Here is a 27,928-nt window from a genome sequence, read left to right as displayed (position 1 = left end):
AATGTTTGGTCCAAAAGGCTATAATGTGGCTTGGTCTATTCAGGGTCTACATGATAGGTTCTGCTCCATTCTTAAGGGAAGGAGTTCACTTCCTGTGTACAATCCTGAAGGACATAAATACAAATGATTCAAATGACTTCTAGAGTCCAACCAAAGGTGAATACAAAAAGGCTGAAGTCTAAGACTCTAATGTCTCTTTTTTCTAGTTTTTAAAATCGTGAAATATTCGTTCATACAAATACAAAATAAACAATTTAAAGAGTAACAAAACCAATGATTGTATACCCATCACCCAATTTAGGAAATAGAACATTACCAGTATCTTAGAAATCTGTTTGCCTCTTCCTGATTATTCCTGTACCTCCCCACAAGAGGTAATTTACTGTCTTTGTCATTTTATCCCTAGGTGTGTATCCAGAGAGAAAAAAGGGGAACATTCTGCATGATTCCATTTATATAAAATTCTAGAAAATACAAACTAAGCCATAGGGACCAAAAGCAGATCAGGGATTGCCCTGGGAGGGAGGGGGCAAGCAGCAGGTGGGAAGGATTACAAAGAGGCACAGGGAAACTTTTGGGGGTTATGTATATGTCCATTATCTTTATTTACCTGGCTTTATTAAGATATGATTGACATATAACATTGTGTAAGGTTAAGGTGTAAATGTGATGATTTGAAATACATATATATGATGAAATGCTTACTACAATAAGGTTAGCACATCCATCACCTCATGTCACCTTTTTGTGTGTGTGTGGTGAGAACTCTCAAGGTCTACCCTCTTAGGAACTTTCAAGTATACAATACAGTATTGTTAACTAAAGTCACTATCACATGTTCACTATCTTAATTGTGAGGATGATTTCAGAGGTATATATGTACGTCAAAACATATCAGATTATACACTTTAAATACGTGCAGTTAATTGTATGTGAATTACACCTCAATCAAGCCGTTAAAGTTTTTTGGTGTAGGAAAAGAGACTTTGACATCAATAATTCTCAATTGGAGGAGAGATGAGCACCTCTCTTCCAGGGAGGCATATCAGAATCCCCTGTAAAACTTCTTCACACTATAGACCTCTTTCACTCTTTCCCCAGAGATCTGAAATTTCCCTCCACAGGGATGCAGCCCCATTTAAGAACAACCGCCATAGTAAGCTCAGGTGGATAAAAGGGTTGAACACTGAGCTTTAGATAGAGGTGGTAAAGAAGAGACACAGACTAGGAATGATAGAATGGTAGGGCAGCAGAGGTGGTGAGCAGGGGAGAGAAGAGTTGAGGGACAAGGAAGCTTCAATCATAGACGACTAGGTCCTTTTGTTTTGAATGTGAATATCATATGAGTTCGGTGATAAAGACAATGAGGAAAACATGCATTTGGTACATGGTATCATGATGATGATGATGATTATAATGTAGCTGGATATTACTTATTTGTTTCTTCTAAATATCTTCCTTTCCCACATTCAATCAGGTAGGCTAGTCGGCTCTGTGCTTCATTGCCTCAGGGGCAGTGAGGAAAGCAGAAACAGACCATCAAGACTTATTGGCTTTGGTCTTTGAAAAGCCTAAGAAGATCACTGAGAAGATAGTTCCTGAGAAGATGCAGAAAGATGTGGCAAAGAAGCAGGCGGATAGTAATTCTCCTTGGACTAGAAAGATATTGCCCTGGGCTGGCAGAAAAGAGGGAAGTCTGTGGGTTCTGGAACAGTTGGAATCCTGGCCTGGCTTCCTGATAGCACCACTGGGAGGAGGCAGGACCCAGAGAAGTCTGTGACTATTATCATTTCCAGTTTTTAGATTACAAAAGAACAAGGTTTGGTGAGATTAACTAGCACAACGACAAAAAGCTATGAAGCGGTAGAAGTGGGACTTGAACGCAGTCAATCAGGGATAGCTACTGACATTGACACCTATCTTAGATATTGAATAATTAAAACTGGGGAAGAGGGTGACAGAGAACACTACAATTTTGATCCAGTTGTGAAAAAGCAACTGCTTATCATTTATGTCTAATTCTTCTGCAAAATAATACCTTTGTGACTTGAGAATAAACCCAGTTTTCTTGTAAGCTTTTGGTCTACAGATGATCTTATACCAGTCTAAATATCCTAGGAGTTTTTCTTCTTTGGGTCCTGGCCCAAACCCAGACCATCAAATTTCCTGTGAACAGAAGTGGCCTTGGAGATTAGAGACAACCTATCATTTTCTTTAGTTTTACCCCTTTTCAAGATTCCATGTCACAAATTCAACTCTTATGGCTAGAAAACATTTCCAAGCTGGCTCAGAGTCACTCACCGTCCAGCTTTTTCAGTTTGGGCACTCTCTTGGTTGCCTCTTCAATCCAGTTGCCCTCAGAAGAATGTTTCTCTTCCAAGGGATTGCCTACAAACACCAAGTCTTCCAGGCAGGGCAGTTCTGCTAGCTTTACAAATTCAGCTACAAGTACAAAGAATACATTCCATATTAAAATGGCAAGTTTCACTATTACGATTTTGGGGGTTGAATTCCAATATCACTAGCTCTCGGCTTGTGACTAATCAGAACAATTCACTGTTTAAGATTTTCAAGGAAGTGAGGGAAGCTAAACCATATGAAGTCATTCTCTGAAGATACATGGAAAGGGAGGGAAAAAGAAAACATACTTCTACCTTTGCCAGCCTAAGGATGGGATAAGAAGAGGAGCTAAGGTTCAGAATCATAAGAGCAGCACATCAATGAGCAGCAACAGGTCTTCTCTCTGTCGTACTGCAGCAGTATGCGCTAGGCTAAACTGCTTTTGTCTCTGCGCATTCCCTCACCTTTAATTCTTTTTTTTTTTTTTTAAAGATTGGCACCTGAGCTAACAACTGTTGCCAATCTTCTTTTTTTTCTTTCCTGCTTTTTCTCTCCAAATCCCCCCAGTACATAGTTGCATATTTTAGTTGTGGGTCCTTCTAGTTGTGGCATGTGGGACGCTGCCTCAGCATGGCCTGACAAGTGGTGCCAGGTCCGAGCCCAGGATCTGAACCAGTGAAACCCTGGGCCGCCGAAGTGGAGTGTGCGAACTTAACCACTTGGCCACGGGGCCAGCCCCTCACCTTTAATTCTTAAAGCAACTCATTCAAACCTCTATTGCAGAACTTATCACAGTTTCATAATTATTCCCTTATGAACTAATCTTCCCCACTAAGCTGTGAACTCTGTGAGGGCAGGAATAGTGTCCTATTCAACTGTGTATCTCAAGAGCTTGGCATAGCTCACGGCACATAATAGGGTTTTAGTAAATGCTGAATGGATAATGTACAATAAAAAAGCAAAGCAACAGAGACGTCAAAAAGGTCTTCCATCCAAGAATTATTAAATTTAAACTGATTCCTTTCAGCCTTTGATAATTTAAATTTTTTTCATGATTAACATGACCAGGATCTATTCCATTATCATCATTCCAAGTAAATATTTAAATTTAAATTTCAAGCGCTGAGCTGAAATACAGGAACTCCTACAGCTATTTGCCTCTGTGCTTAGAAAAAAAAGTCCCCATTTTGCCTCCTGTCCCCTATGGGCTATTTCCTATAGACAGGAGGTAGAAGGTTAGCAAGCCTCAGCTTACCCCAGTCCTTCACCAGGTTATTAGACATGTAGAGAATCTTCAATTTCTTCATTACATGGATCCCTTTCAACTTCTCAATAAAATTGTAGGAAATCCACAGTTCTTCTAATGTGTCCCCGACGGCTTCCTGAAAAAGAAAGCAATCTGATTTACATGCTTATTTTTAAGCTTTTCCTTCTGCCTCTTCCTTATAAAGATAAAGACAATGGCCTTCAGAGAGAACTGAGACCCACCTGTCCACTGGCAGGAGAGCTGAAGGCTGTGTGGGAGTTTTTTCTCATTAAGAAAGCCAAGCAGAACATTCTCTTCCTCTCTCCAAACTGATCTGAACTAAGAATAGCTATTGAAATCACCAAGAGGGGAAATAATAGCACTATTTTATCACTTTTATTGAATGGTATAGTTTTCAAATTACTTCCCTCTACATTATATTATTTGATCCTTATAATATTTAAGATGGGCAAAGCAAAAAATTTTATTTCTATTATAGAGAGATTAAGGGCTTTTTCTAAGATTACAATGCTATTAAATAGTGGAGCTAGGTCTAAAATTCAGGGTTTTAAAAAAATATTTATTATGGAAACTTACAAACATAAAAAAGTCAAAAGAATTTTATAGTAAATATCCATATATCCACTACCCAGATTTCTACCATTGAACATTTTACTATCCTTTTCCTACCATATGTCTGTCCATCTATCTATCAATCAATCTTATTTTTTTGATGTATAAAATTCAGTTTAAAATGCACAGTTTTTCCATTATAGTATAAAAATTATATCATTCTCTTAAATGCTAGACATAATCAATGGCAGCACAAAGACTTTTCCTTCTTTTACAGGCATAAATGTAGTGATTATTTCTTCCTTAAAAAACAAAAAAATACTAGGCAGGATCAATTAAATGCTCAATCCCCTCTTAACCTAAAAAATTTACCTACATCCACAGGGTAATGTCTAGAATGCGAGGCCCAGGTCTACGTCCTGGTAACTGCCCCTTCAGAGAATATAGACAGATAAATGTTCCCTGGATAAAGATCCTTAAGGGATTTTCCATACTGGTGGAACCAAGGCAAAAAGCTGAGAATGGAGTGGCCTGAGTTATTTCTGTGTGCCATTCCAACTCCCACAACTCATCTTAGTTTCAGCTTTCTGGGTAGAAGAAACAACAGTTTCAAAGTAACAGAAACTTTTAAATCAGTCCGTCCTGGCACTCTTATATCAGAACTTCATGATTTCACCAAACGCCCTCAGCTATTATTCTAATATAATCTCCCAAAGGATCTAATTAGTATATCATATATATCTTTCAGAAGAGGGGAATAAGGCTTCAGATAATTTAAACTTTATCGCATACATATTCATTGCACTGCATCCCCATCCATCTCATTTCTCCAATTTAGAAACTGTGAGGTAGCAGAAAAAATACTGATTAAATACTGACTAGAAGATTTAGGCTCAATTCTGGGTTCTGCCACTTATTTAGTGTCATTCTACATGTGCAGATGAGGACTCTTGGTCAATTTTTACATAGCCAATTGATCAATTCTCCAAATAGCCATTTGCTGAATTGACTCTTTTACTGATTTACTAAAAAATTAACTACTTAAAAATGATAACAATTCATTTTAGAGAGGATTGGCTAGAAGGATCTTTAGATGGGATAACTTTTGAAGATGTCTGTGACGCTTTGTTCACTCATTTGATGCATTAATTTAGTTTTAGTTTAGCTTTTAGCCATTTCAACGGAGCTGTTTTGCCATAACCAAATTTCAGTGCATTTTTGGACTTTCTTTGGGAATAGGACTTTGCAGAATGAGATTTTCTTATGTATATTGACTTACAAATGTTGCACAGATTTTGGATACCCAGGGCATAGTTCTGTCTTTCAAAACATTCTCAAGCTGTTCCACTGTCTTCTGTACTTCCATGAATATAAAGATTTGCTAATCAGCTCAATTAGATTACCTTTTATGGGTTTTAATCATCTAAGAAGTGATCAGTGTCTAAAATAGGAAACACATTCTACAAAGATGGACTGACAAATCCAACAGCTGAGATGAAATAGCTGCAGTAAAATTAAGACTAAATAAAATCTTAAAGAAAATTGCAAAGGGTGTTGAAACCATCCCAGCAACACAATTTTCTATATATTTGTAAGCAGGTAATAAAGACAAGATTTTGGTGAAGCAATCTGGTGAATATCAATCAGTAAAACCAGGCTAAGTTTGTGTGAATCAATTCAGCGAAATCTGCCATTCAATAAACTAGTCCTTTGGAGAACTGGACCTTGAGTGAACAGGCATTTAGCAAACTGGTCTGCTTCTCTATGTGAACAAATAATTTCTCTTCTTAGTTTCTTAATCTGTAAAATGAGGAAGTTGGCACAATGAGATACCACCTTACACCCATTAGGATGGCTACAATCAAACGAACAGAAAATAACAAGTATTGTCAAGGATAGGGAGAAATCGGAACCCTGTACACTGCTGGTGGGAACAGAAAATGGTGCAGATGCTATGGAAAACAGTTTGGTGGTTCTTCCAAAAATTAACAACATATGATCCAGCAACCCCCACTTCTTGGCATGTATCCAGAAGAAGTGAAAGCAGAGTTTAAAAGAGATATTTGGATACTCATGTTCATAGCAGCGTTATTAACAATAGACAAAAGATGGAAACGACCCAAGTGCCTGTCACAGATGAACGGATAAACAAAATACGGTATACATTTATATATATATATAGATATACAATAAAATATTATTCATTCTTAAAACCAAAAGAAATTCTGACACATGCTACAACATGGATGAACCCTGAAGAATTATGCTAAGTGAAATAAGCCAGTCACAAAAAGACAAATACTGTATGATTCCATGTATAAGAGGTATCTAAGAGTAGTCAGATTCATAGAGACAGAAAGTAGAACGGTGGTTGTGAGAGCTGGGGGGAGGGAACAATGGGAAGTTATTGTTTAATGTGTATGGAAGTTCAGTTTTATAAGATGAGAACAATTCTGGAGACGGATGGTTGTGATGGTTGTACAATAACGCTAATATACTTAATACCACTGAACTGTGCACTTAAAAATGGTTACCACGGTAAATTTTATATTATGTGTATTTTACCACAATAAAAAAATGGAAAAAGAAATGAGGAGATTGGACAAGAAGTTCTCTAAGGTCCCTTTCAGCTATTAAAGTTTATGATTCTTTGAGGTCAGCAAACCATGAGTACTGAAAACAAAAAAGTAAGTGTCTGTTCTGTGAACAGGATCATGTTGATGGTTGTAGGAGTTGGAAGGGCTTAAAGGAGTGCTGTAAAATCTCTATTTTGAACTACACAAAATGATGGATTATTATTGTTATGATTGCTTTGTATATAAAGTAATGAATTGAGATAACATACTGACCTGTAAACAATTAAGAACCTGACCTGTAAACAGTTAAGAACTGCTTGTATGTGGTTTATTACAAGACAAATATACAAAAATAAATAGCTTTTATTTTATAAACAGGAAGTCAGTAGAGAGAAATTACCTCATTCATCATAGCAACAAAACATTATAAATTTCCTAGCAATACCTTTTCGTATGAGAAATGTTCAAGGTCTTATAGGAATTAAAACTATAAAATCCTACTGAAAGACATAAAAAATCTGAATAAATCTGCCTGTAAGGGAAAACTCATTTTATAAAGATATCAATTCTCTCCAAATCAATATATGAATTCAATACAATTCCAATGGGAATTTATTTTTATGAATTTGATAAGCTGATTTTCAAGTTTCTCTTCAAGAGTAAATGTCCAATAAAAGCCTCAAACATTTTTAACAAGGAGAGAGGACTTGTCCCAAGAGGTATCAAAACATAAAGCTAGAGACTGGCCCGGTGGCGCAGCCGTTAAGTTCGCATGTTCCACTTCAGTGGCCCAGGGTTCGCCGGTTCGGATCCCGGGTGTGGACATGGCACCGCTTGGCAAGCCATGCTGTGGTAGGCGTCCCACATATAAAGTACAGGAAGATAGGCCCGGATGTTAGCTCAGGGCCAGTCTTCCTCAGCAAAAAGAGGAGGATTGTCGACAGATGTTAGCTCAGGGCTGATTTTCCTCAAAAAAAAAAAAAAAAAACCCATAAAGCTAATGAAAATTAAGGTAGCATGATATTGAAGCTGGAATATATAGGTAAAACCACAAACAGAAAGAAACTTGACCATCCAGGAAACTACACATGCACATACACGAGTAGGTGGCATTTCCAAACAGAGGGAAAAGGGGACTTTTCAATATATGGCAAACCATTTGGAGGAAAAAAATAAAGTTTGATACCTGCTTCATGAAACATGTAAAAATAAACTCCAGATGGATTAAAGGTATAAACTTTAAAACTTTATACTTAAAAATACTATAGAAGTACTAGAAGAAAATATAAGACTATTTTTATAATTTAAAAGCAAAGACCTTCCGTATAAGATACAAAACACATAAGTCATAAGGCGAGACAAATAAAAAATTTAAAACTCCATATGGCAACTATGAATAAAGTAAGAAGACAAGTGATAAACTAAGAGAAAATACATTTAACAATTCTGAAAACTATCTGCATTAAATTGTAGTGAGGAGTCTGCAATCAGATTGCCTGGATTTGACTACCTTGGCTAAGTCCTCTGCCTCCTGACTCCTATTCCCTCCTGTCCTCCTCTCCTTCATCACCTTCTTTTTTGTTTGGTTACCTATTCATCCCTAGATGGACACTTGTGTTGCTTCCACTTTTTGGCTATTGTGAATAATGCTGCTATGAACATGAGTATACAAATACTTTGTATTTTTTTGGGTTGGGAAGCATTAGTTTTTTTAAATTTAGTGAGTAACATACAAGATAATGAAAAAAAATCAAACAGTAAAACAAGTATAAAAAGACAAGTCTCCTTCTCACCCCACACCTCTTCTCTTCCCCAGAGGTAACAGCTATCACCAGAAATATCCTATGCACATACATGCACATAGCAAAATCCATTTTGCTTTTTTTCACTTAACAATATATCTTGAAAATTACTCCATTTAAGCACATACAGTTAAGTCCTACCTCATTTCCCCCCATGTATATTATTTATTTATTTAGCTAGTCTACTACTGATAGACACTTAGTTGTTGCCATCTCTAATACAAGCTATGTTGCAATGAACATACTTGGCTCACTGTCTTTGTTCACGTATGTGAGTGTGAAAGACTCCTACATAGAGAATAGTTGAGACAAAGTGAATACACATTGAAGACCGTGATAGCTAATGACAAACTGGCCATCTCAGCAAGTGTTTAAGAGAGCCATTCACTGTACTTGGGCAGTTGAAACAACTACCTAAGCCTCAGTTTCTTTATCGTAAAATGAGGACATTATCTACTTGTTGTAAGTTTTAAATGAGATAATGCATGTAAAGAGTCTGCTACATAGTTAAATGTTAACTGCAACAACAATAATAATAACATTCTCAATAATGGATAATTATTAGGAATATTGAAGAGTGACTAGAATTGAATAAGAAAAAGATAAAGCAAGTAGGAAAATGGGTAAAAAATATGTTTGGCCAATTTCCAAAACAAACATACAGAACTAATAAGCATATAAAAGAGATGTTTGAAGTCACAACTAACTAGAGAATACAGATTAAAACAACACAATGCTCCATTTTTACCTATCATATTGGCGAATATTAAAAACATGGATAACACTTAGGGATGTTGAGGGTGGGGGAGATAATCCCCACCAAATATACCATTGACAGAAGTAGAAACTGGCATAAGCATTGTGGCAGCAATTTGAGGTACCTATAAAAAATTTAAACACACAAAAATATCCTCAGCACTTCCACTTTTAGGAATCTAGCCTATGTAAATACTCAAATAACTGCTGAAGGATATATGTGCAAAGATGTTCACTGCAGCAAGATTTGTAACAGCAAAAAAAAAAAAAAAGAGATATCCCTTCCTCTAGAAAGTTGCTGGAAATAATCTAAATGCTCAGTAGTATAGGAATAGTTAAAAACATTGATGTATACTGATACTGTGGAAAACTGTTTTTTGCTGTTAGTGCCATCGAGTCGATTTTGACTCCTAGTGACCCTGTGTACAGCACAGCGGAACCCTGCCAGTCTTTTTTTGCATCATCCTCTCACCTTCTGGTGCTATATTAGACGGTGCTCCACTGCTATTCATGGGGTTTTCAGGGCCAATTTGTTTGGAAGTGGGTGGTCAAGTCCTTCTTCCTAGTCTGTCTTAGTCTGGAAGGTCCACTGAAACCTGCCCACCATGGGTGAGCCTGATGATATTTGAAATACCAGTGGTATAGCTTTCAGCATCACAGCAACAGACAGTTGCTACAGTGTGACAGTGGAAAACCATACAGCTATTTTTAAAAAATGCATTAAATTTGCATGTCTTGACAAGGAAGGATTTTCTTGATATATCATTGGATGAAAAAGCAGAAAAAATGTGCCTTGTATATTATCAGTGCAAACATATTTAACATATATATATATGCATACACACACATGCACGCACATGCACACACACAGATATCTATTTGTATGTGCACAGAAAAAAATTTTAAAGATACAAAACAATATTATCTCTGTTACCTCAAGGAGTTGGGGAGGTTGGTAGAAATAGGAAAGACTTAGTATATTTCATACATTTATGAATTGCTTGATTTGTTTTTTACCATTAACATATATTACTCTTAGAATTAAAAATTTAGCCTAATAGTTTTTAGAATTAGTTAACATACATTAAGTCACTCAATAAATATTTATAGAGTGTCTACTACATGTATCAAGCACTAATGTAGATGCTGATGAACAAAACTGACGTGCTCTTTAGGATTCGCGTGTGTGTGAGAGAGAGAAAGAAACAGAGAGAGGGAGAGAGAACAAACAAATAAGAATTTCAGATAATAACAAGAAAGATGAAAAAAATTGTAAGTGGTAAGAGCTATTGCCTAGAGGGCTGCTTTAGATATCAGGTAGTCGGGTCACTTTTGAGGGGTTGACATCTGAGCTCAAGTGTGAAGGTTAGGAAGGAGCCAGTAATGTGGAAATGCAGGGTGACAGAGTTTCTGTGGAAGAGGAAGCAGCAAGTAAAAAGGTCCTCAAGTGGGAATGGACTTGGCATGTTCAAGGAAGAACAAGAACGCCACTGGCTCAAGATTAATGTGAAATGATCTGAAAGGAAGGCAGAGGCCAGATCATAAGTACGAATGGGGTTATAACGTACCTTAACAGTCGGTTTTCCTAAGTAGTTTTAAACAGACCCCTTCCCTTCAATTTAACACTCCATGTTTCACATATTAGAGTAGTCATTTGTAACCTATTGTGGCAGCTACTTAAACCATGCTATGAGGCTGGTGTGCCTAGATGAATAAATCAGTTAGTATGTGAACCTACTTAAAGCCCAGCACCTGTATCCCTAGGCAGATTTATTTTTCTTTAGTCTAGGCGTAAGTAGCAAAGCTTTCAGACTAGGAAAATGTTGGTTTTGGTGTATGTATGGTGTATGTACACACATACACACACACCCACATACACACATCCTGGAAAGAAAACCAACTGTTGGGTGTAATTGATAGGAGTCTATAGAAGGTGAAGAGCTCTAAGCAAGTGATGGTTCAGCTGGATAATATCTCCATACGTGCCTTTAATCCTATATTCACAATTTCTTTGTGGTTTCTAGGTATATATTACATTTTTATATTATAGCAATACTTGAGAATCTGGTGTTCCATAAATACCTGGGGGAACATCATGTATCTATCTTATTGATCCTAAAAATTATGGGGTACATTTATTTACAAACTCTTGCTTTACAGATAATTCAAAGTAAATAATGTTTAGTAAGAGGTATAATAAATTCTGAATTTTTCTTACTACAACTTATTATTTTAGCCATTATGAATAATGATGAACTTTTTACCATCTAAGGCTCAGACAATAGAGAGACGGCAAAATATCTTTAAATTTACCAATGGTTTAGAAAAACGAAAACATTTTTTTACAGAACATTAAGGGTTTTACTCATTATCTCTAACTAGAAAGCAAACAATTCAACTACTGGTTATTGTTTTAGGGGAGAAAACTTTATTTTACTCTAGAACGTAATCTCTAAGAATTTCCAAGCATTTACAAATTTATTAATAACACTTTTTGTGGGTAAGTAGACACACAGAAGTGGGAATATTATTCAGAAAATTTAAGATAATCCAGAATTGCACCTCTGAACACTGACTCCTATTCAGGTATAGCAGCTGCTTCTGTAACGGGGGAATGGCCATTTAGCCTGCCTGGTCTTGGGAGGTTATTATTGGCAAGCACTGCAGTTTCAGCCCCACTGGCTCTTAGGAAGGAGAAACTAGACTTATTGGGAGGCAGGGAAGGCGGCTAGAGTCATAAATTTCAGAATGTTTATTAATTACTTAACAATAAACACTTTAAAAAAATGATTGTCTTTTGGGGAACAGACACAAGAAAAAGAAATCAGCTTCATCTTTCCTGAAATTGCCTGGTTTTACAATATTGTTTCATCTCAACTTTTTTGCAGGGAAATTCAAAGGCCAATAAATATACAAATAGAATACATTGTCAAAAACTTAAAAAATTTTGAGGCTGGCCTGGCCATGTAGTGGTTAAGTTCATGTAATGACCTACAACTAGGATACACAACCTACGTACTGGGGCTTTGGGAGAAAAAAGAGAGGAGAGGGGCTGGCATGTGGCCGAGTGGTTGGGTTTGCGCGCTCTGCTTTGGCAGCCCAGGGTTTTATCAGTTCAGATCCTGGGCGTAGACGTAGCACCACTCATTGGGCCATGCTGAGGTGGTGTCCCATATAGCACAACTAGAAGGATCTAAAACTGCAATATACAACTATGTACTGGGGGTGCTTTGGGGAGAAGAAGAAGGGAAAACAAAAGACTGGCAACAGATGTTAGCTCAGGGCCAATCTTTCTCATCAAAAAGCATACCTTAAAAAAAAAAAGTCTTCTCTTTTCCCATAGGAAAAAAAAAATTTTTTTTAAATGCCAAAGGTTGGTAAGGGGAAATGGGAACACTCATCCATTACTGGTGAGAGTATAAATTGTTACAAACTTTCCGAAGGGTAACTTGATAATATGTCACAAAAACTTTAAAAGAAATTCATACCTTTTGACCCAGCAAGTCCATTTCAAAGAATTTATCCAAGGAATTATTCATAGATGTATGCAATAATATAGCTAAAAGGAGATTCATAACAGCATTTATTATAATAACTCCCAACTGGAAATAATGAATAATAAATAACTGATTTAAATAAATTATGGTACATCAATAAAATAGAATATCATGCTGTTATTAAAAAAAGATATGGTAGAAAATTATTTTAAAAACTTTAGGCACATCCTCGGATCAAAAACTTCCAAAGGCTTTTCAAACCACTTGGAAAAAAATCTAAAATCTTAAGACCTATAAGGCCTGATGTGGCCTGGCTCCTGGCTCCCTCTTCAACCTTACTGAGGACAATTCTCCTTCCTTCATTCAACTCTTTTGCTCTTACTCAAGCAGACCATGCAGCTTCAGTTTCAGGACATCTGCACTTGCTGTCCCATCTCAGCCAGCAGCACTTGCTCCTCTGTCAGCTCTATAGCCTGCACTCCTCACTTCCAGAGAAGACTTCCCATCAATCTATGTTCTCTCATATGCCTCGTTTTTCTTCATTGCATTCATCACCACCTGATGTATTATACAATTATTTTCTGGTCTGTCTCCCGCCACTGTAATGTAAGTTCTATGAGAGAAAGGACTTTATTTTATATTCTGCTGTATCTCTAGTGCCTAGAACAGTGCCTGGCAAAGTAGGCATTCAAGAAATATATTGAATGGCTTTGTTGAATGAACGAATGACATGGAAAAATGATCTTTACATATTAAGTAAAAAAAAAGGGAGATGCAAAACAATATGTATAGTATGATTTCATTCTCTACACAGCCATTGAAAAATAGAAAAAAAAGCAAGAAAGATGTCAATCAAAATGTTAGCAGTATTTAAATTGTCAGTGGCTTTTTAGGTACTTTTTATAGCTGATTTCCTATTTTGTAAAGTTTCTGCAATGGACAAGTATTATTTGTATACTAAGGAAAAAGTGTATGCTTTTTAAAATTAATAAATAACAACCTACCAGTCCATTTAAGTTCTTTATGTTGTTTCTTCCTAAAGACAATATCCTCAAGTTTTCTGTAGTGGAAAAAAAGCAATTTTTTGTTTATGAGAATCATATTGCACAATTGTTATAAATCTAGTATAATAAAGCTTTAATAAGTTTTATATAGTAAATATCCTTATATAATGGGTAAGACAGGCTGTATTAATAAAAAGTGGTAATCAACTAGGATATAACATTGACCTATCATCTAAGATAAACACTACAACTATAATTTCTCATTACGCCAATATTACATATAAAAATAGTTAGCTATTTGGAATGCATGGTCTTAAATTGCTGGCTAGTAAAAATATTACAAGGTTAAAATAAAAGTAAAGAAGATTTGAACTTTAAATTTGGGGGCATATACATTTCAAACCTCTTACAGTATGAGGACTCACACCAGAAAACAGAAACACACATGTACAGTCTGCCTTATTCCACACAATATGAGAAGTGAAAGCAAATGAATTAGCGTTTGAAAAATCTTTTGCTTTCAATCTTTTAAATAATTATAGATTATGATTTGGTTTAAAAAATGCCTATTTGTATTTTTTAAAAGGATGTTTCTATTTGTATATCTATAGACTACTTCTGGAAGAGAAAAAAGAAAGTAGAAACAGTAGTGCTTTTGGGGAGGAACTGAGTCTATGCTTAAAGGGAGACTTTTTTTCATTGTAGCCTCTTTCAAACTAAAATTTGCATAAAACCATGTACTTGTATTATTTTTTAAAATTAAAAAAAAGATTTCTTGTACAACACAGGAAACCTCATTTCTGTTTTAAAAAAGTACTTTGATTACTTACACATAAGTTATACATTTCATTTTCACAGCTTAAACTTCTATAACTACACTGTCTAATATGGTAGGTTACTAGCCACATGTGGCTATTTAAATTAATTAACTACAGTTAAAACTTCAGTTTCTCAGTTACACTAGCCACATTTCAAGAGCTTAATAATTGTACATGGCTAGTGGCAACTGTACTGTGACAGTGCAGACAGTTCTATTACGTGGCACTAGTCTGTAACATCTATAATTCAATGGTTAAGAACACAAATCTAATTAACTGAGTTCCAATATCAACCCTCTATGGGAGCACCCAAGCCTCTTTGAATCTCAGTTTCAGCATATATAAAATGAGGAAATATCTATCTTATAAGACTGTAAGGATTAAATAAGATAACTGTCTAAAACCGTCAGCATAATGCCTAATCTATAGTAAGTACAAACAAATGGTGTTTGTATGTGTGTGTGTATCAGGCATACATAGTTACATAAACTTTAGTTTTAATTTAATAAATTATTTTAAATTCTCTTATGAGAAACATTTAACTTTCAGAACAATGCATTTTATGAGTGATCTAATTCATGCAAAATGGTTTAACTATTGAAACAAGACCCCATGTTACAGGCTGAATTGTGTCCCCTCAAAATTCAACTGTTGAAGTCCTAACCTCCAGTACCTCAGAATGTGACTGTATTTGGATATAGAGCCTTTGAAGAGGTAATTAAGGTAAAATGAGATCATTTTAGGTAAAATTCAATATGCCTGGTACCATCATAAGAGAAGATTAGGATACAGACAGAAACAGAGAAAAGACCATGTGAAGACAAAGGGAAAAGATGGCATGCAGAAGCCAAGGAGACAGGGCTCAGAAGAAATCAATCCCGCTGACCCCTTGATCTTAGGCTTCCAGCCTCCACAACTGTGAGAAAATAAATTTCTGTTGTTGAAGCCACCAGTCTATGGGATTCGTTACGGCAGCCCCAGCAAACTAATATACCCCATACAACTATAATGTGTGAAAATTAAATGTTTAAGAAAACCACATAATCGATTATTCTTTAAAGCTTCCTGACATGGAAAAATTACCATTTTATTTTTTCGATTTCATGCAGAATAAAAAGCTTATTCAAAAAGTTTTTCATTTAACACATAATCATTATCTATTACATGCCAGAAACAGTTATAAGCACTTGCAATATAACAGTGATAAGACAGATAAAACTTTCTGCTATCATGGAGCTAACATTTGGCAGATAATAAACAAAATAAGTGAGTATATCAGATAGCGAAAAGTGTGAAGGACAAAAAAAGCAGGTAAAAGGAATTGAATGTTAGGGGGTTGGGAGCAGTTGACATTTTAGATAGAAGGTGATTTTTAAGTAAAGACTCAAAGGAAGTGAGGCAGCTAGCCATGAGGATATCTGGGGGAAGAACATTTACAGGCAGAGGGAACTTCAAGTGCAAAGGCAATGAGGCAGAAGTGCTCATGAAACACAAGGGAGAGTAACAGGAGATAAAATTAGAAAGATAATAGGCCTCATAGGGGATGTGTAAGAGAGGAGTCAAGAAATTATCAAGGAGTGTGGTCTGAGCAACTGGAAGAATGGAGCTGTTGCTATCTGAAACAAACATACAAGAAGTTGGTTTAGGTGTGGCTGGGAAGGCTATCAGCACTCAGTTTTGGACACGTTAAGTATGAGATGGCTTTTAGCCATCCAATGGAAATATCAGGGAAGTGAATCTGAATCTGGAGCTCAGAGGAGATGTCTGGACTAGAGAGAGAAATTTGGGAGCCATCAGCGTATAGATGGTAAAGCCATAATCTGGATGAAATAATCTAGGGAGTAGGCGAAGGCAGAAAAGAGAAGAGATCCGAAACCTGAGTCCTGGGGTACTCCAACATTTAAAAGTTGGGGACACGAGACTGGGAAGAAGTAGCCAGAAAGGCAGGAGGAAATCAGGAGGGCATAGTGTCCTAGAAGCCAAATACTGAAATTGTTTCAAAGAGGAAAGAGAAATCACCCATGTCAAAATACACTTGTAGGTCAACTAAGATGAAGACTGAGAAACCACCTTAGAAATTGGATAACAAATATATGCAACTCTTTCAAAGATAATATCTAACAATATATAAAACTCCTTTTTTCCCCTTGTTTTTGTGAGGAAGATAACATCTGCTGCCAATCTTCCACTTTTTGTTTGAGGAAGACTGGCCTTGAGCTAACATCTGTGCCAATCTTCCTCTACTTTATGTGGGACACCTACCACAGTGTGGCTTGATGAGCGGTGCTAGCTCAGCGCTGAGATCCGAACTTGCGAACCCTGGGCCACCCAAGGAGCGAGTGAACTTAACCACTATGCCACTGGGCCAACCCCCAAACTCCTTTTTTTAAAAAAATGCTTTTAAAAAAATGCTAATAAAAGGCTAAAAAGACCTGATTGCTGAACAGGGAAATATATTATAATATCAAAGTTAATAGATTAAATGTTCTAACATAACACAATTATATATTTTCTGTACTTCATATGCTGCATAAGTAGAGCACCACTAAGAGGAAAATATTGGCTTTTTTCTTCATACAGGTCCTGATGAAAATCAAAACAGTTAAAGTTTTATGTTTATTTATTTAGTAAACTGAAGGAGTAACATAATTTTTTTTACCAAAGATACAAGACAACAAAATTTACTTTCTAATCTTTAATATGAGATTATTAATATTCACATTGTGCAGCTTTTTAGTCACAGTTTTGAACAGTCATGTCACGCAGTTTTCCAGTGACAGCTTTGGTACAATAAAGATACACTGCCATTAAGGTTATTCTGCCTTATAAACCCCCCCCCCCGTTAAACAGGAATACCTGTTTATTTCAGATCCTCTCGTCATAGCATAATAAGTAAGACTACAGTGCTCATGAAAGGAAAGGGGTGGGATGCAAACTAGAGTCATTTAGTCAACCCTTTATATGTGTCACTTGGCTTCTTTTTGCTTCATAGTCACAGATAAAGCGTATTCCCTCGCCATAGACTGCGAAGGACTATTTGTTACAAGCAGAACTAAAATGAGATGAGTCAAGTATAGCAAATACATGGTACAAACGCCTATACTCGCATTCCGTGTCTACGATAAACATCAATAATTGATCGAGATACATTTTTCCACTGAATTTTTGGAACTCTTCTTCATACAATTTTCCTAGGAGTCACTACCAATCGACCAAAGTTAGAATATGAGTTAAAATCTACTGCCAGCCCTATATAGAAGGTTATTCATTTTCACTATTGTCATAGTCATATTTTTAAGAAAAGAAAAGCATGTTATTTGTACTGATAAATAACGTTATCAATTTAGCCTCATTTAAGCAAAGTGTTTCAATTACAAAGAAATCGAAGCAGGGAATAAAGTGAAACATCTCAAACTGTTTAAGGAGTCAGTGAAAAACTGGAATAGATTGAGTCATCTTATGCACAACTCTAATAGTAAACACTTCCTCTCCAGCACTATATAAATACTGAATGCCAACTGTGACTAAGGTACTGGGGGGGACCAAGATTTAAAATAGAAGATAAAAAGACTAATAAGATGTGATGCTTGCTCTCAAGGAGCTCATTATCTAAAGAGACAGAACATATTCCTCACTAACTCTAATAATGGCTGATATTTCTTGAGTATTTATATGCACCAGATACATTCTAAGTACTTTATATACACTAACTCATTTAATCTTCACAATAACTACACGAAGTAGGTAATTACTATTATAACCCAAGGTAGACTGTTATAAATGTTCCCAAAGAAGGAGTAATTATGATGCTAGAGATTAGAGAAAACTTTAGAGGGAGAAATGACATTTAAACTTGGCATTCTTAAATTTAATTTTGTTTCTTGTAGGACTTCCCTGTTAGAAGAAGGGGCTGTTGTTAACGAAAAGGACTGCATTAACAAATGCACAAAGTCATAAAAAAGAGTGATGTGTTTGGGTGTGAATAGGGTAGTACAAGCTTTTAGATGACTTTGAATGCAACATTAAGGCATTTGGTCTTTACTAGGCAAAGAGGAGCCATTAAAGGTCTCTGATGTGGAGGAATGATAAGGAGAACAATATTTTTAGAAAGAAAACTTTGGTATCAGTACTGAAGGTCAACTGAAAAGCAGAAAGATAGGAGACAAGGAGATCAATTAGGAGGCTATCACAAAAGTTGTAAGGCAGTATTTTTCAAACTGGGTCATTTGAAGTCAGCTTGGTGGGCTGTGACATGCATTTTAAAAAAACGAAATCAAATTAAAAAAATTTATACTGTAACTTATGCTATAAGGGTAAATATTGTTTTACAAACTTTATTCCAGTTCATATGTGTAGGTGTATATTGGTATGCATATCCATATGAATACAGGTACTGAGTCATGAATCCGAATATATTTCCTACTGTGGAAAGTGGTCAAAAATATTTGAAAACACCATCCAGGGGGCTATGATGAGGGGCTAAATTAAGCCTGTAGCTCCTAGAAATGGAAAAGCAACAAATTATTTGAGAATTCTTTCAAAGAGTAGAGTTAACAGAACTTAGTAATGAACTTGGAGGTAGGGCTTGAGGGAAGTAAAGGGAGAATATGGTAAGCTAAATAATGGCTCACCCAAAGATATCTACAACCGAATCCCTGGGACCTGTGAATGTTACTCTATACGGGGAAAAAAGAACTTTGCAGATGTGATTAAGTTAGGGATCTTAAGACGGGGAGAGTAGCCTTGATTATCCAGGTGTTCCCTAAATGCAATCACATATATCCTCATAAGAGGGAGGCAGAGAAATATTTGACACAGAGCGAAAAGGAGAAGGCAATATGACCATAAAGGCAGAGACCAGAGTGATGCAGTCACAAGCCCAGGAGTATGGCAGCCATCAGAATCTAGAGGAGGCAAGGAACAAATTCTCCCCCAAAGCCTCCAGAGGGGCTAAATTAAGCCTGTAGCTCCTAGAAATGGAAAAGCAACAAATTATTTGAGAATTCTTTCAAAGAGTAGAGTTAACAGAACTTAGTAATGAACTTGGAGGTAGGGCTTGAGGGAAGTAAAGGGAGAATATGGTAAGCTAAATAATGGCTCACCCAAAGATATCTACAAAGCCTTGATTTTGGCCCAGGGAAACTGATTTCAGACTTCTGACATCCAGAACTGAGAGAATAAATTTCTGTGGCTTTAAGCCACCAAGTTTGAGCAGCCATAGGAAACTAGCACAAGCAGTCAGAGGCCTTGGCAACGGGGAAGGTGGCGATGCCATTAACAAAGAGCACAGGAAAAACAGGGGTGGTGAGGAATTAAATTTTAAACCTAACAAGTACAAAACACAAGACAAATCTGAACAAAAAAAAATGTAATAAAAAATCTGAATTTCTATTTAAGATATCTCAATTCTAACTCTATAAAAGCTTTAAAATGTCTTTAAAATATTCAGGTCTCATGTTATCTCTAATTTTCTGTGGATAATCAAACTTAAGACACAAGGTTTATATATTCTCTCTGTCATCTGACAATTACTGTGGTTACAACAGGTGCCAGCTTCTAGGATTATGCAGTGTCTCTGGAATGTTTATGCCAATAACTAGAAAATCCAAGAACCATCTGTTACTGTGGATCACTTACTTAAGCCATTCAGGTTGGCAATTTTTTCAATGCAGTTTGTAGACAGTGAAAGCTTCCTTAAAAAGAACAAAGGAAAACTTGAATTAATATGAAAAAATTTTAAATGGTATATCAGAAATTATTCTTCAAGTGCCCATAGAAGATGATATTTAAGTCATATTTCCTTTTTACACTGAATATCCTTTTCACCCCCTCAGACATAGCATGTACTCCTTCATTTTGAAATCTTCATATTCTTCTTCTGATTACAAAAGTATTAACATGCTCATTGCAGAAAATTTAAAAAAAAACCTTATGAGGGCAGTTTGGTGTTATCTATTAAATTTTTTAATGCATGTACTCTTTGACTCAGTAGTTTATTTCTGGGAATACATCCTACTGAAATATTAATACAAATGCCAAAAGATATATGAACTAGATTATTTATTGTATTATTCTAATAGCAAAAAAATGGGAAAAAGTCTATAAACATCCATTAACTGAGGAACAGATAATGAAATGATATGCTACCACTAAAACAAATGAGATTGGGCTATAGATACCAACTTGGGAAGACGTCCATGATCTGTAGTTAAGTTAAAAAAGCATCTAGCAGAACAATACATTTTTATATGATCCTTTTATAAACAGTAGAACTTTATTATATGCACGTATGGAGATATTTATTTCTTCACGTGTTAAACCATTCAGAAATGTATACTGTAAGAAGTCATATGTAATCCTAAACACCCCACACATTCCCCCAGGGATGACTACTTTTAATAGTTCGCATATATTTGTCCAGATTTTTTCTATACATGTTAATGATATAAAACCAAATTTTTAAAGGGAGTATAATTACACATTCTTAGTCTTCTTTTCTTGACAAAAATGTCTACTACCTCAGTAAATTTCATGCAAAAAATACAATAAAAGCTAATTTTGTCAAACACTTAATGTGTGCCTAGTATTCTTTTAAGCAGTTTACATGTATTAACTGTTTTAACCATCACAACACTCCTGTGAAGTATTATTATTATCCATATTTTACAAATTAGGAAACTGAGGCACAAAGATGTTAGACAATTTGCCTAATATTAAACAACCAGAAAGTGGCAGAGCCAAATTTAAAACCCCAAAAATTTGACTGTAAAATATGTCATCTTATCCTTTCTGATTTGACTTGAAGAATTATTCATATTCTTGCTTGAAACAACAAAAGCAAATTGTGTACATTGTAAATTATTGGTCAGATCTATATATTTTCTAGTCATCCCCCACTCCCAAGAACTACCAGTGAAAAATGGAGTGCCTTAAATCTGGGAATACGCTTGAGAAATAATTTATTCATTGTTATTTAGGCAAACTGCCCACAGAGATTGTCAGCAAACATATGAATAGGCCGATTCTTTCTAAGCAGTTTCCAAGGAACCTTGGTATGAGGTACAAAACATTCAAACGCTTGCCTTTGAGATGGCTTTATGTAAAAAGATATCTGACCACTTTGAAATCGTGCATTTTGAAATCAAGCTTTTGAAGCCAAAAAACATCTAAAGTGGAATTTTTAAATGTATACACTATGCTCTCATGAAAAAGGACAAGTTGGATACAATCACTAAGTGTTTGCTTTTCCCTTTAATTCCAAACACAGATATTAGTCTAATGCACAGGTTCACAAACATGTGTCTAAAAATCACCCAAGTTGTTTATTATAAACACAGATTCCTAGGTTTCATCAGCAGATATTGTGTTTCTAAAAATTTGGGGCGGGTCTTATCTCCTGCATAAGGAGATTCCTATGTAGGGAGTCAGGGGACCACACTTAGAAAAACACACGGTGAAGAAATCAGAAAGAATTCTAAATAATTCTATAACATTCTACAGTCCTGACAAGAGACATCGCAGCCTGAGAGCATGATCACAAGGTGTCATGGTGTAACTGCCTCAAATTAGCCACACAATCCTAAAAAGTATATAGAGTATTTTGAAAATAAGTTAATAGGAATATAGATGCCATACTTAAAGTCATGGGAAAATAGGACTACAAAATAATATTTGTAACTTGAGTCCAATCAGAAAAAAAATTAGATGGCTCTACATCAAAATGCTAACACTGATTCTCAAAAGGTGGTGCAATTTTGGTTGATATTCATTTCTTTCCTTTGTGCTTTTTATATATTCTGGATTTTTTGCAATGCATTTTTATAATTTGAAACGTTTTTTAAAGCAGTATGTCTTAGGCCTCTAGCAAGTATAGTACTAACTTTGGTGAATAATTTTACAAGAGAAAGTACTAGATTTTATGACAGAGCAATAGTTTTATTGTGTTATTTAGCTTTTCCCAAGAGACAAGGAAATTTCCATTTTCCAGGCACATTATAAAAATTTTTATTAAAAAAATTGTATTGTTCAGGATAACTCAATAGAGTTATAATTCTCTAAAACAATAATCTTCTAAGTTTGGCCTTGCCAAAGGGAGAAGTACATTAAGCAAACAAAAAAAGAAATGAAGATCACAGAAAACAAACATATTTTTCTAGTTCTTTATTTAGAAAAGGAAGGTAAATTTAATAGTAATACAACAAGGATGAAAAAAGAACACTTACTCGCAATTAGCAAGTGTGGACAAGGATGCATCCATCTTCTCTATAGGGGGAATCTGGGCATAAAGCTTTATCTCTTTGGCTTCGGATGGCTTCTGACTGGTTTTCTCTTCCTATGATAAAAACAAATTTGGAAGAAAATGATCCCTGATTGCAATGTGAAACTAAAAAAGACAAGGATTTTCCATGGCTTTTCAATGTTTATTTAAAAATAATTATTAGAATTTAATAATTCTGTGCATTCTTTACAGTTCACTTATTGACAACATTTACTTACTGACCCTGATAACTAGGCTTCTACATGGCTGATTGGATAATTCATTGTTAGGTCCTAACCAAAGGGAAAGGAGGAGGAAAGAAAATAACTTCTATTCCTCTAATATTTAAAATGCTTTAAGAGTCCATCAATTAGCCAAAAAAAAACCAAAAACAAAACACAACAAAAACATTTTCCTGGGGAGAATTCCTTGTCCCTAAACAACATTTTCTTTTTTTTTTAAATCATTTATTTACGTGTTTAATTCATTTTTTTTTGAGGAAGATTAGCCCTGAGCTAACATCTGCCACCAAGCCTCGTCTTTTTGCTGAGGAAGATTGGCCCTGAGCTAACATCTGTGCCTATCTTCCTGTACTTTATATGTGGGACACCTACCACAGCATAGCTTGACAAGCAGTGTGCAGGTCCACACCCGGGATCCGAACGAACAAACCCTGGGCCACTGAAGTGGAACATGCAAACTTAACCGCTGCGCCACCGGGCCGGCACAACATTTTCTTAAGTATCAGATTTACATCTATAAGATCAACTGTTTTTTTTGTCATCTCATCTTCCTTTTTCAATACACAGTTCAGCCTGAGCTAGAACCCCCAAATACCAAGAAGATATTCCCTTTCTACACAGCTGAGGTCAAAGCTATTTGCTCTACAATAATTTACTACTAAATTCTACCTTAGAATTTAATTTTGGTACTAAGTACACAATTTGCAATTTAATTACCAGTATATGCTGACTAATAATATTTTCTAAGTACCTCGATACTTAAGAGTGAATTCTATCTCTCCAACAACACGGGAAGCTCCTAAAGCTCAGGGACCACTTCCTTTGCTTTCCTATGTCTTCTATAACCTAATGCAATGTAAGACACAAAAGAGGCTTATTTTTAAAAGTCAAATCATCACACATCAATAATAGAAAATATACAATCAACTGAAAGAAAGAGACCTAATACACATCCACTCAGCACTCATTTTTGTGCCATACATTTATAGTTAGGGGAGGGGAAACGGACACCTAGTGGAGCCTCAATAAATGTTGGGTTAATCAGTCAAAGAGTGAGCTTGATGTCTTCAAATAATCTTAAAGTCAAATATTTATGGCCACACTGTAATCTAGAAATAGAACCTACAAACCAAAACAAAAAAAACAACCACTTGTTATTATAAGTAACTAAAATAAAGTCCTAAAATCTAATTCAAGGAAAATTGAATCTAATTAATTAATTCAGCCTACTCCACACTTTTTTTCCTTAATGAAACAGTTTTTTCATTAGCCAAACAGAAATAAAGTTTAAAAATACAATGAGTACAAAGAAGTTTATAAGCACTAAAAGAAAAATTCAAATATTTCATTATCCTATTCACTTTGTCTATTTTCCTTAGACACCAAGTGTCTTCAAAGACTTTATTCAAAACCCAGCTACAAAAGCAAAAGATACATTATTCTGTGAAAAATTATTCATAACAGACAAGTTATCACTGAGGAGCCATCTCTATACTCTATGGAAATTCTGTCTATAATGCTAAATTACAACTGTTCAAACTTTATAGAATGTTATATTCAAAATATTTATAGTTTATATTTAATGCATGTTTTTTACCGTGCAGTTTCCTTTCTAACATTACCATATGCTTTAGTATTTTTTCTAGCTTTTTTGAGATATAATTGACAAATAACAGGTGTAGTTTAAGGTGTACAACATGATTTGATACATGTACATATTACAAAATGATTACAATAAGAATTAGTTAACACATCCATTGCCTCACATAATTTTTGTGTGTATGCTGAGAACATTTAAGATCTACTTTTTTAACAACTTGCAAGTATATAATACAGTATTATTAACTATAGTCACCATGCTGTGCATTAGATCCCCAGAACTTATTCATCTTGTAACTGGAAGCTTGTACCCTTTGATCAACATCTCCCTATCTCCCCCAGTCCCCAACCCCTGGCAACCACCATTCTACTCTCTGTTTCTATGAATTTGGCTTTTTTAGATTCCACATATAAGTGAGATCATACAGTATGTGTCTTTATCTGACTTATTTCGCTTAGCATCATGCACTCAAGACCCATTCATGTTGTCACAAATGGCAGGATTTCCTTCTTTTTATGGCTGAATAATATTCCATTGTGTATATATACACATTTTCTTCTTCCATTCATCTATCAATGGACATTTAGGTTGTTTCCATGTCTTGGCTATTGCAAATAATGCTGCAAAGAACATGGGGATACAGATATCTCTTCAAGATAGTGATTTCATTTCCTTCCAATATATATCCAGAAGTGAGATTGCTGGATCATATGGTAGTTCTAGTTTTAATTTTTTGAGGAACCCCCATACTGTTTTCCATAGTGGCTGTGCCAATTCACATTCCCATCAACAGTGTACAAGAGTTCTTGTCTTTTTTTTGCTGAGGAAGAGTCACCCTGAGCTAACATCTGTTGCCAATCTTCCTCTTTTTGTACGTGAACTACCACCACAGCATGGTCACTTACAGACAAGTGGTTAGGTCCATACCCAGGAACCAAACCTGGGCCACCGAAGCAGAGAGCACCGAACTTCACCACTAGGCAACCAGGGCTGGTCCTCTCTTGTCTTTTTGATGATAGCCATTTTAACAGGTGTGAGGTGATATCTCATTGGTTTTGATTTGCATTTTCCTGATGATCAGTGATGCTGGGCATTGCCTCAGTATTTTTATTCAATGTCTTTTCAATTGTCCATGTATGATTTTAGCTTGCTCACACGGGTTGTCCCTGTTCTAACCTCCAAGAAGCTAAAACCATCATCTAACTAAAATCTAGATAATCCACAACATATACCACTCTATAACCTGAAAATGATATATAGTTTAATGATGATAAAGTTGAAAAAGAAAATATACTTTAACACAGAGATTCCAGCCATCTTATAGTAATAGATGAATCAGCCTTTCCATATTTAAATTTTCCAGTGGTCAGATTTTTTTGATTGAAATTTTTATTGAGATATTTGAAGATCTACCTGTAGTTATAAAAAATAACACAGAGAGATCCCTTGCACTTTGCTCAGTTTCCCCCAATGCTAACATTTTGAAAAACTACAGTATAATATCACAACCAGGACATTGATATTGATACAATCCACTGATTTTAATCAGATGTTCCCAATTTACTTGTACTAATTTGTATATTTAAATGTGAATGTGTTTGTGTGTGTGTATTAAGTTCTACACTTTTATCACCTGTGTAGGTTCATGTATCTACCACCACTGTCAAGGGAGCTAAACAGTTCCAATACCACAAAGATTCCTTGTAGTGAATGGTCAGATTTAAATAACTATCCAAAAATTCTGCTTGGATGGTTTATAAAACAAGTAAAAACTCATATACTCACCCATTTGGCTAGGGCTTCTTTGATTGTTGTTGCTTTTGCCTTAAAAAGAGAAGAAAAAACAAGGCTGTCTGTTGGTGTCATTTGTTGACTCAATTTTCACACAATAATTATTAGCCTTGAGGTTTACTATTAAAAAGATTAACTTCTTTGAGACTTTCTATGAAAAGAGAGTGTTTTAAGTTCCTGAAATCAGAATAGTTTATTTAAATACCTATCAGAGAAATTAAGAAAATCATGATGTAATGCCCATATACTTCACTCCCACTTGGTTTTAAAAAATATATAGCTTTTGGGGCCGGCCCGGTGGCCTAGCAGTTAAGTTCGTGCGCTCCGCTTTGATGGCCCAGGTTTGCCGATTTGGATCCTGGGCGTGGAGCCATGCACCTCTTATCAACATGCTGTGGCAGGCGTCCCACTTATAAAGTAGAGGAAGATGGGGACAGATCTTAGCTCAGGGCCAATCTTCCTTAGCAAAAAGAGGAGGATTGGCAGTGGATGTTAGTTCAGGGCTAATCTTCCTCAAAAGAGAAAAAAATATATATAGCCGTCAACACTTGACATTAAAATATATCTTATTTCACTGATTCTAAGACCTACATCTTTTACATTTAAACATCTTTGAAATTTGGATGCATCTTACAATCAGGAACAATTTACTATTGCAGTGGCCAGGTGGCAGTGGTGAAGTTTTAGAAAAATATTAACTATTTTATTTCATATACACATATCCCTTTTTACGTTTGCAAAGGACGATATATGATAAAAATCTATATGCTTAAACATATTTTAAAGAACTTTGTCAATACATACAAAATAAAAATTCTAAGTGATAAGAAATTATTTGTCATAGTTTAATTCCAACTTTGTATTTTTCTTTCTTAGTAAAACACAAAATAATGTTGCACCTTATAATCAATAATATCTTAGATTCAATTTAATATGATATTTAAAACTTTAAAGGTGAGCAAAGGAAGACATCCTTTGAATTGTTGCTGGAGCTCATAAAAAAAAAAAGAGAACCCTGAACAATAAGAAAAGGAAAATTTTAAAAGTATATACCATTATGCCTAGAAAGTAAAGACATACAAATAAATAACCCTTGGGTTAAAAAGAAAATGATAAATTAAGGGAAAATAATAAACGACAAAAAAGTCAAAATTTGAGGAACATTAACACTTAAAAGGAAACTTATAGCTTCAAATAGCTTTTCAATTTGAAAAAGTACATCATTGGAAACCTAAAGAAGGCAGAAGGAAATACAAAGGAAAAAGACGATGAAAAACAGAACAGGAAGAAAAAAAGATTAACAAAACTAAAAGTTGGTTCTTAAATCTCTGGCAAGCCCAACTGAGAAAAAAGATATACAAATTAAAAATATAGACTGAGGGCAGGCCCTGTGGCCGAGTGGTTAAGTTCGCGTGCTCTGCTTTGG

General features: G+C 35.4%; 1 protein-coding gene across 1 annotated transcript in view; it reads right to left on the bottom strand.

The window, feature by feature from the left end:
* The window catches only part of DNAL1 (dynein axonemal light chain 1), a 36,232-nt gene that overhangs the window by 4,244 nt on the left and 4,060 nt on the right, over positions 1-27,928 (bottom strand). The window contains exons 2-7 of the mRNA XM_046647500.1: positions 26,497-26,535; positions 22,835-22,944; positions 20,250-20,305; positions 13,795-13,850; positions 3,596-3,722; positions 2,302-2,442 (exon numbers count right to left, since the gene is read on the bottom strand). Coding sequence (XP_046503456.1) covers positions 2,302-2,442; positions 3,596-3,722; positions 13,795-13,850; positions 20,250-20,305; positions 22,835-22,944; positions 26,497-26,535 — 529 coding nt within the window. The remainder of the gene's footprint in view (positions 1-2,301; positions 2,443-3,595; positions 3,723-13,794; positions 13,851-20,249; positions 20,306-22,834; positions 22,945-26,496; positions 26,536-27,928) is intronic.

Source organism: Equus quagga, chromosome 20, assembly GCF_021613505.1.
Source record: "Equus quagga isolate Etosha38 chromosome 20, UCLA_HA_Equagga_1.0, whole genome shotgun sequence".
Lineage (NCBI taxonomy): Eukaryota > Metazoa > Chordata > Mammalia > Perissodactyla > Equidae > Equus > Equus quagga.
The sequence above is the reverse complement of the archived record's forward strand: the minus strand, read 5'-3'. Positions and strand labels throughout refer to the sequence as shown.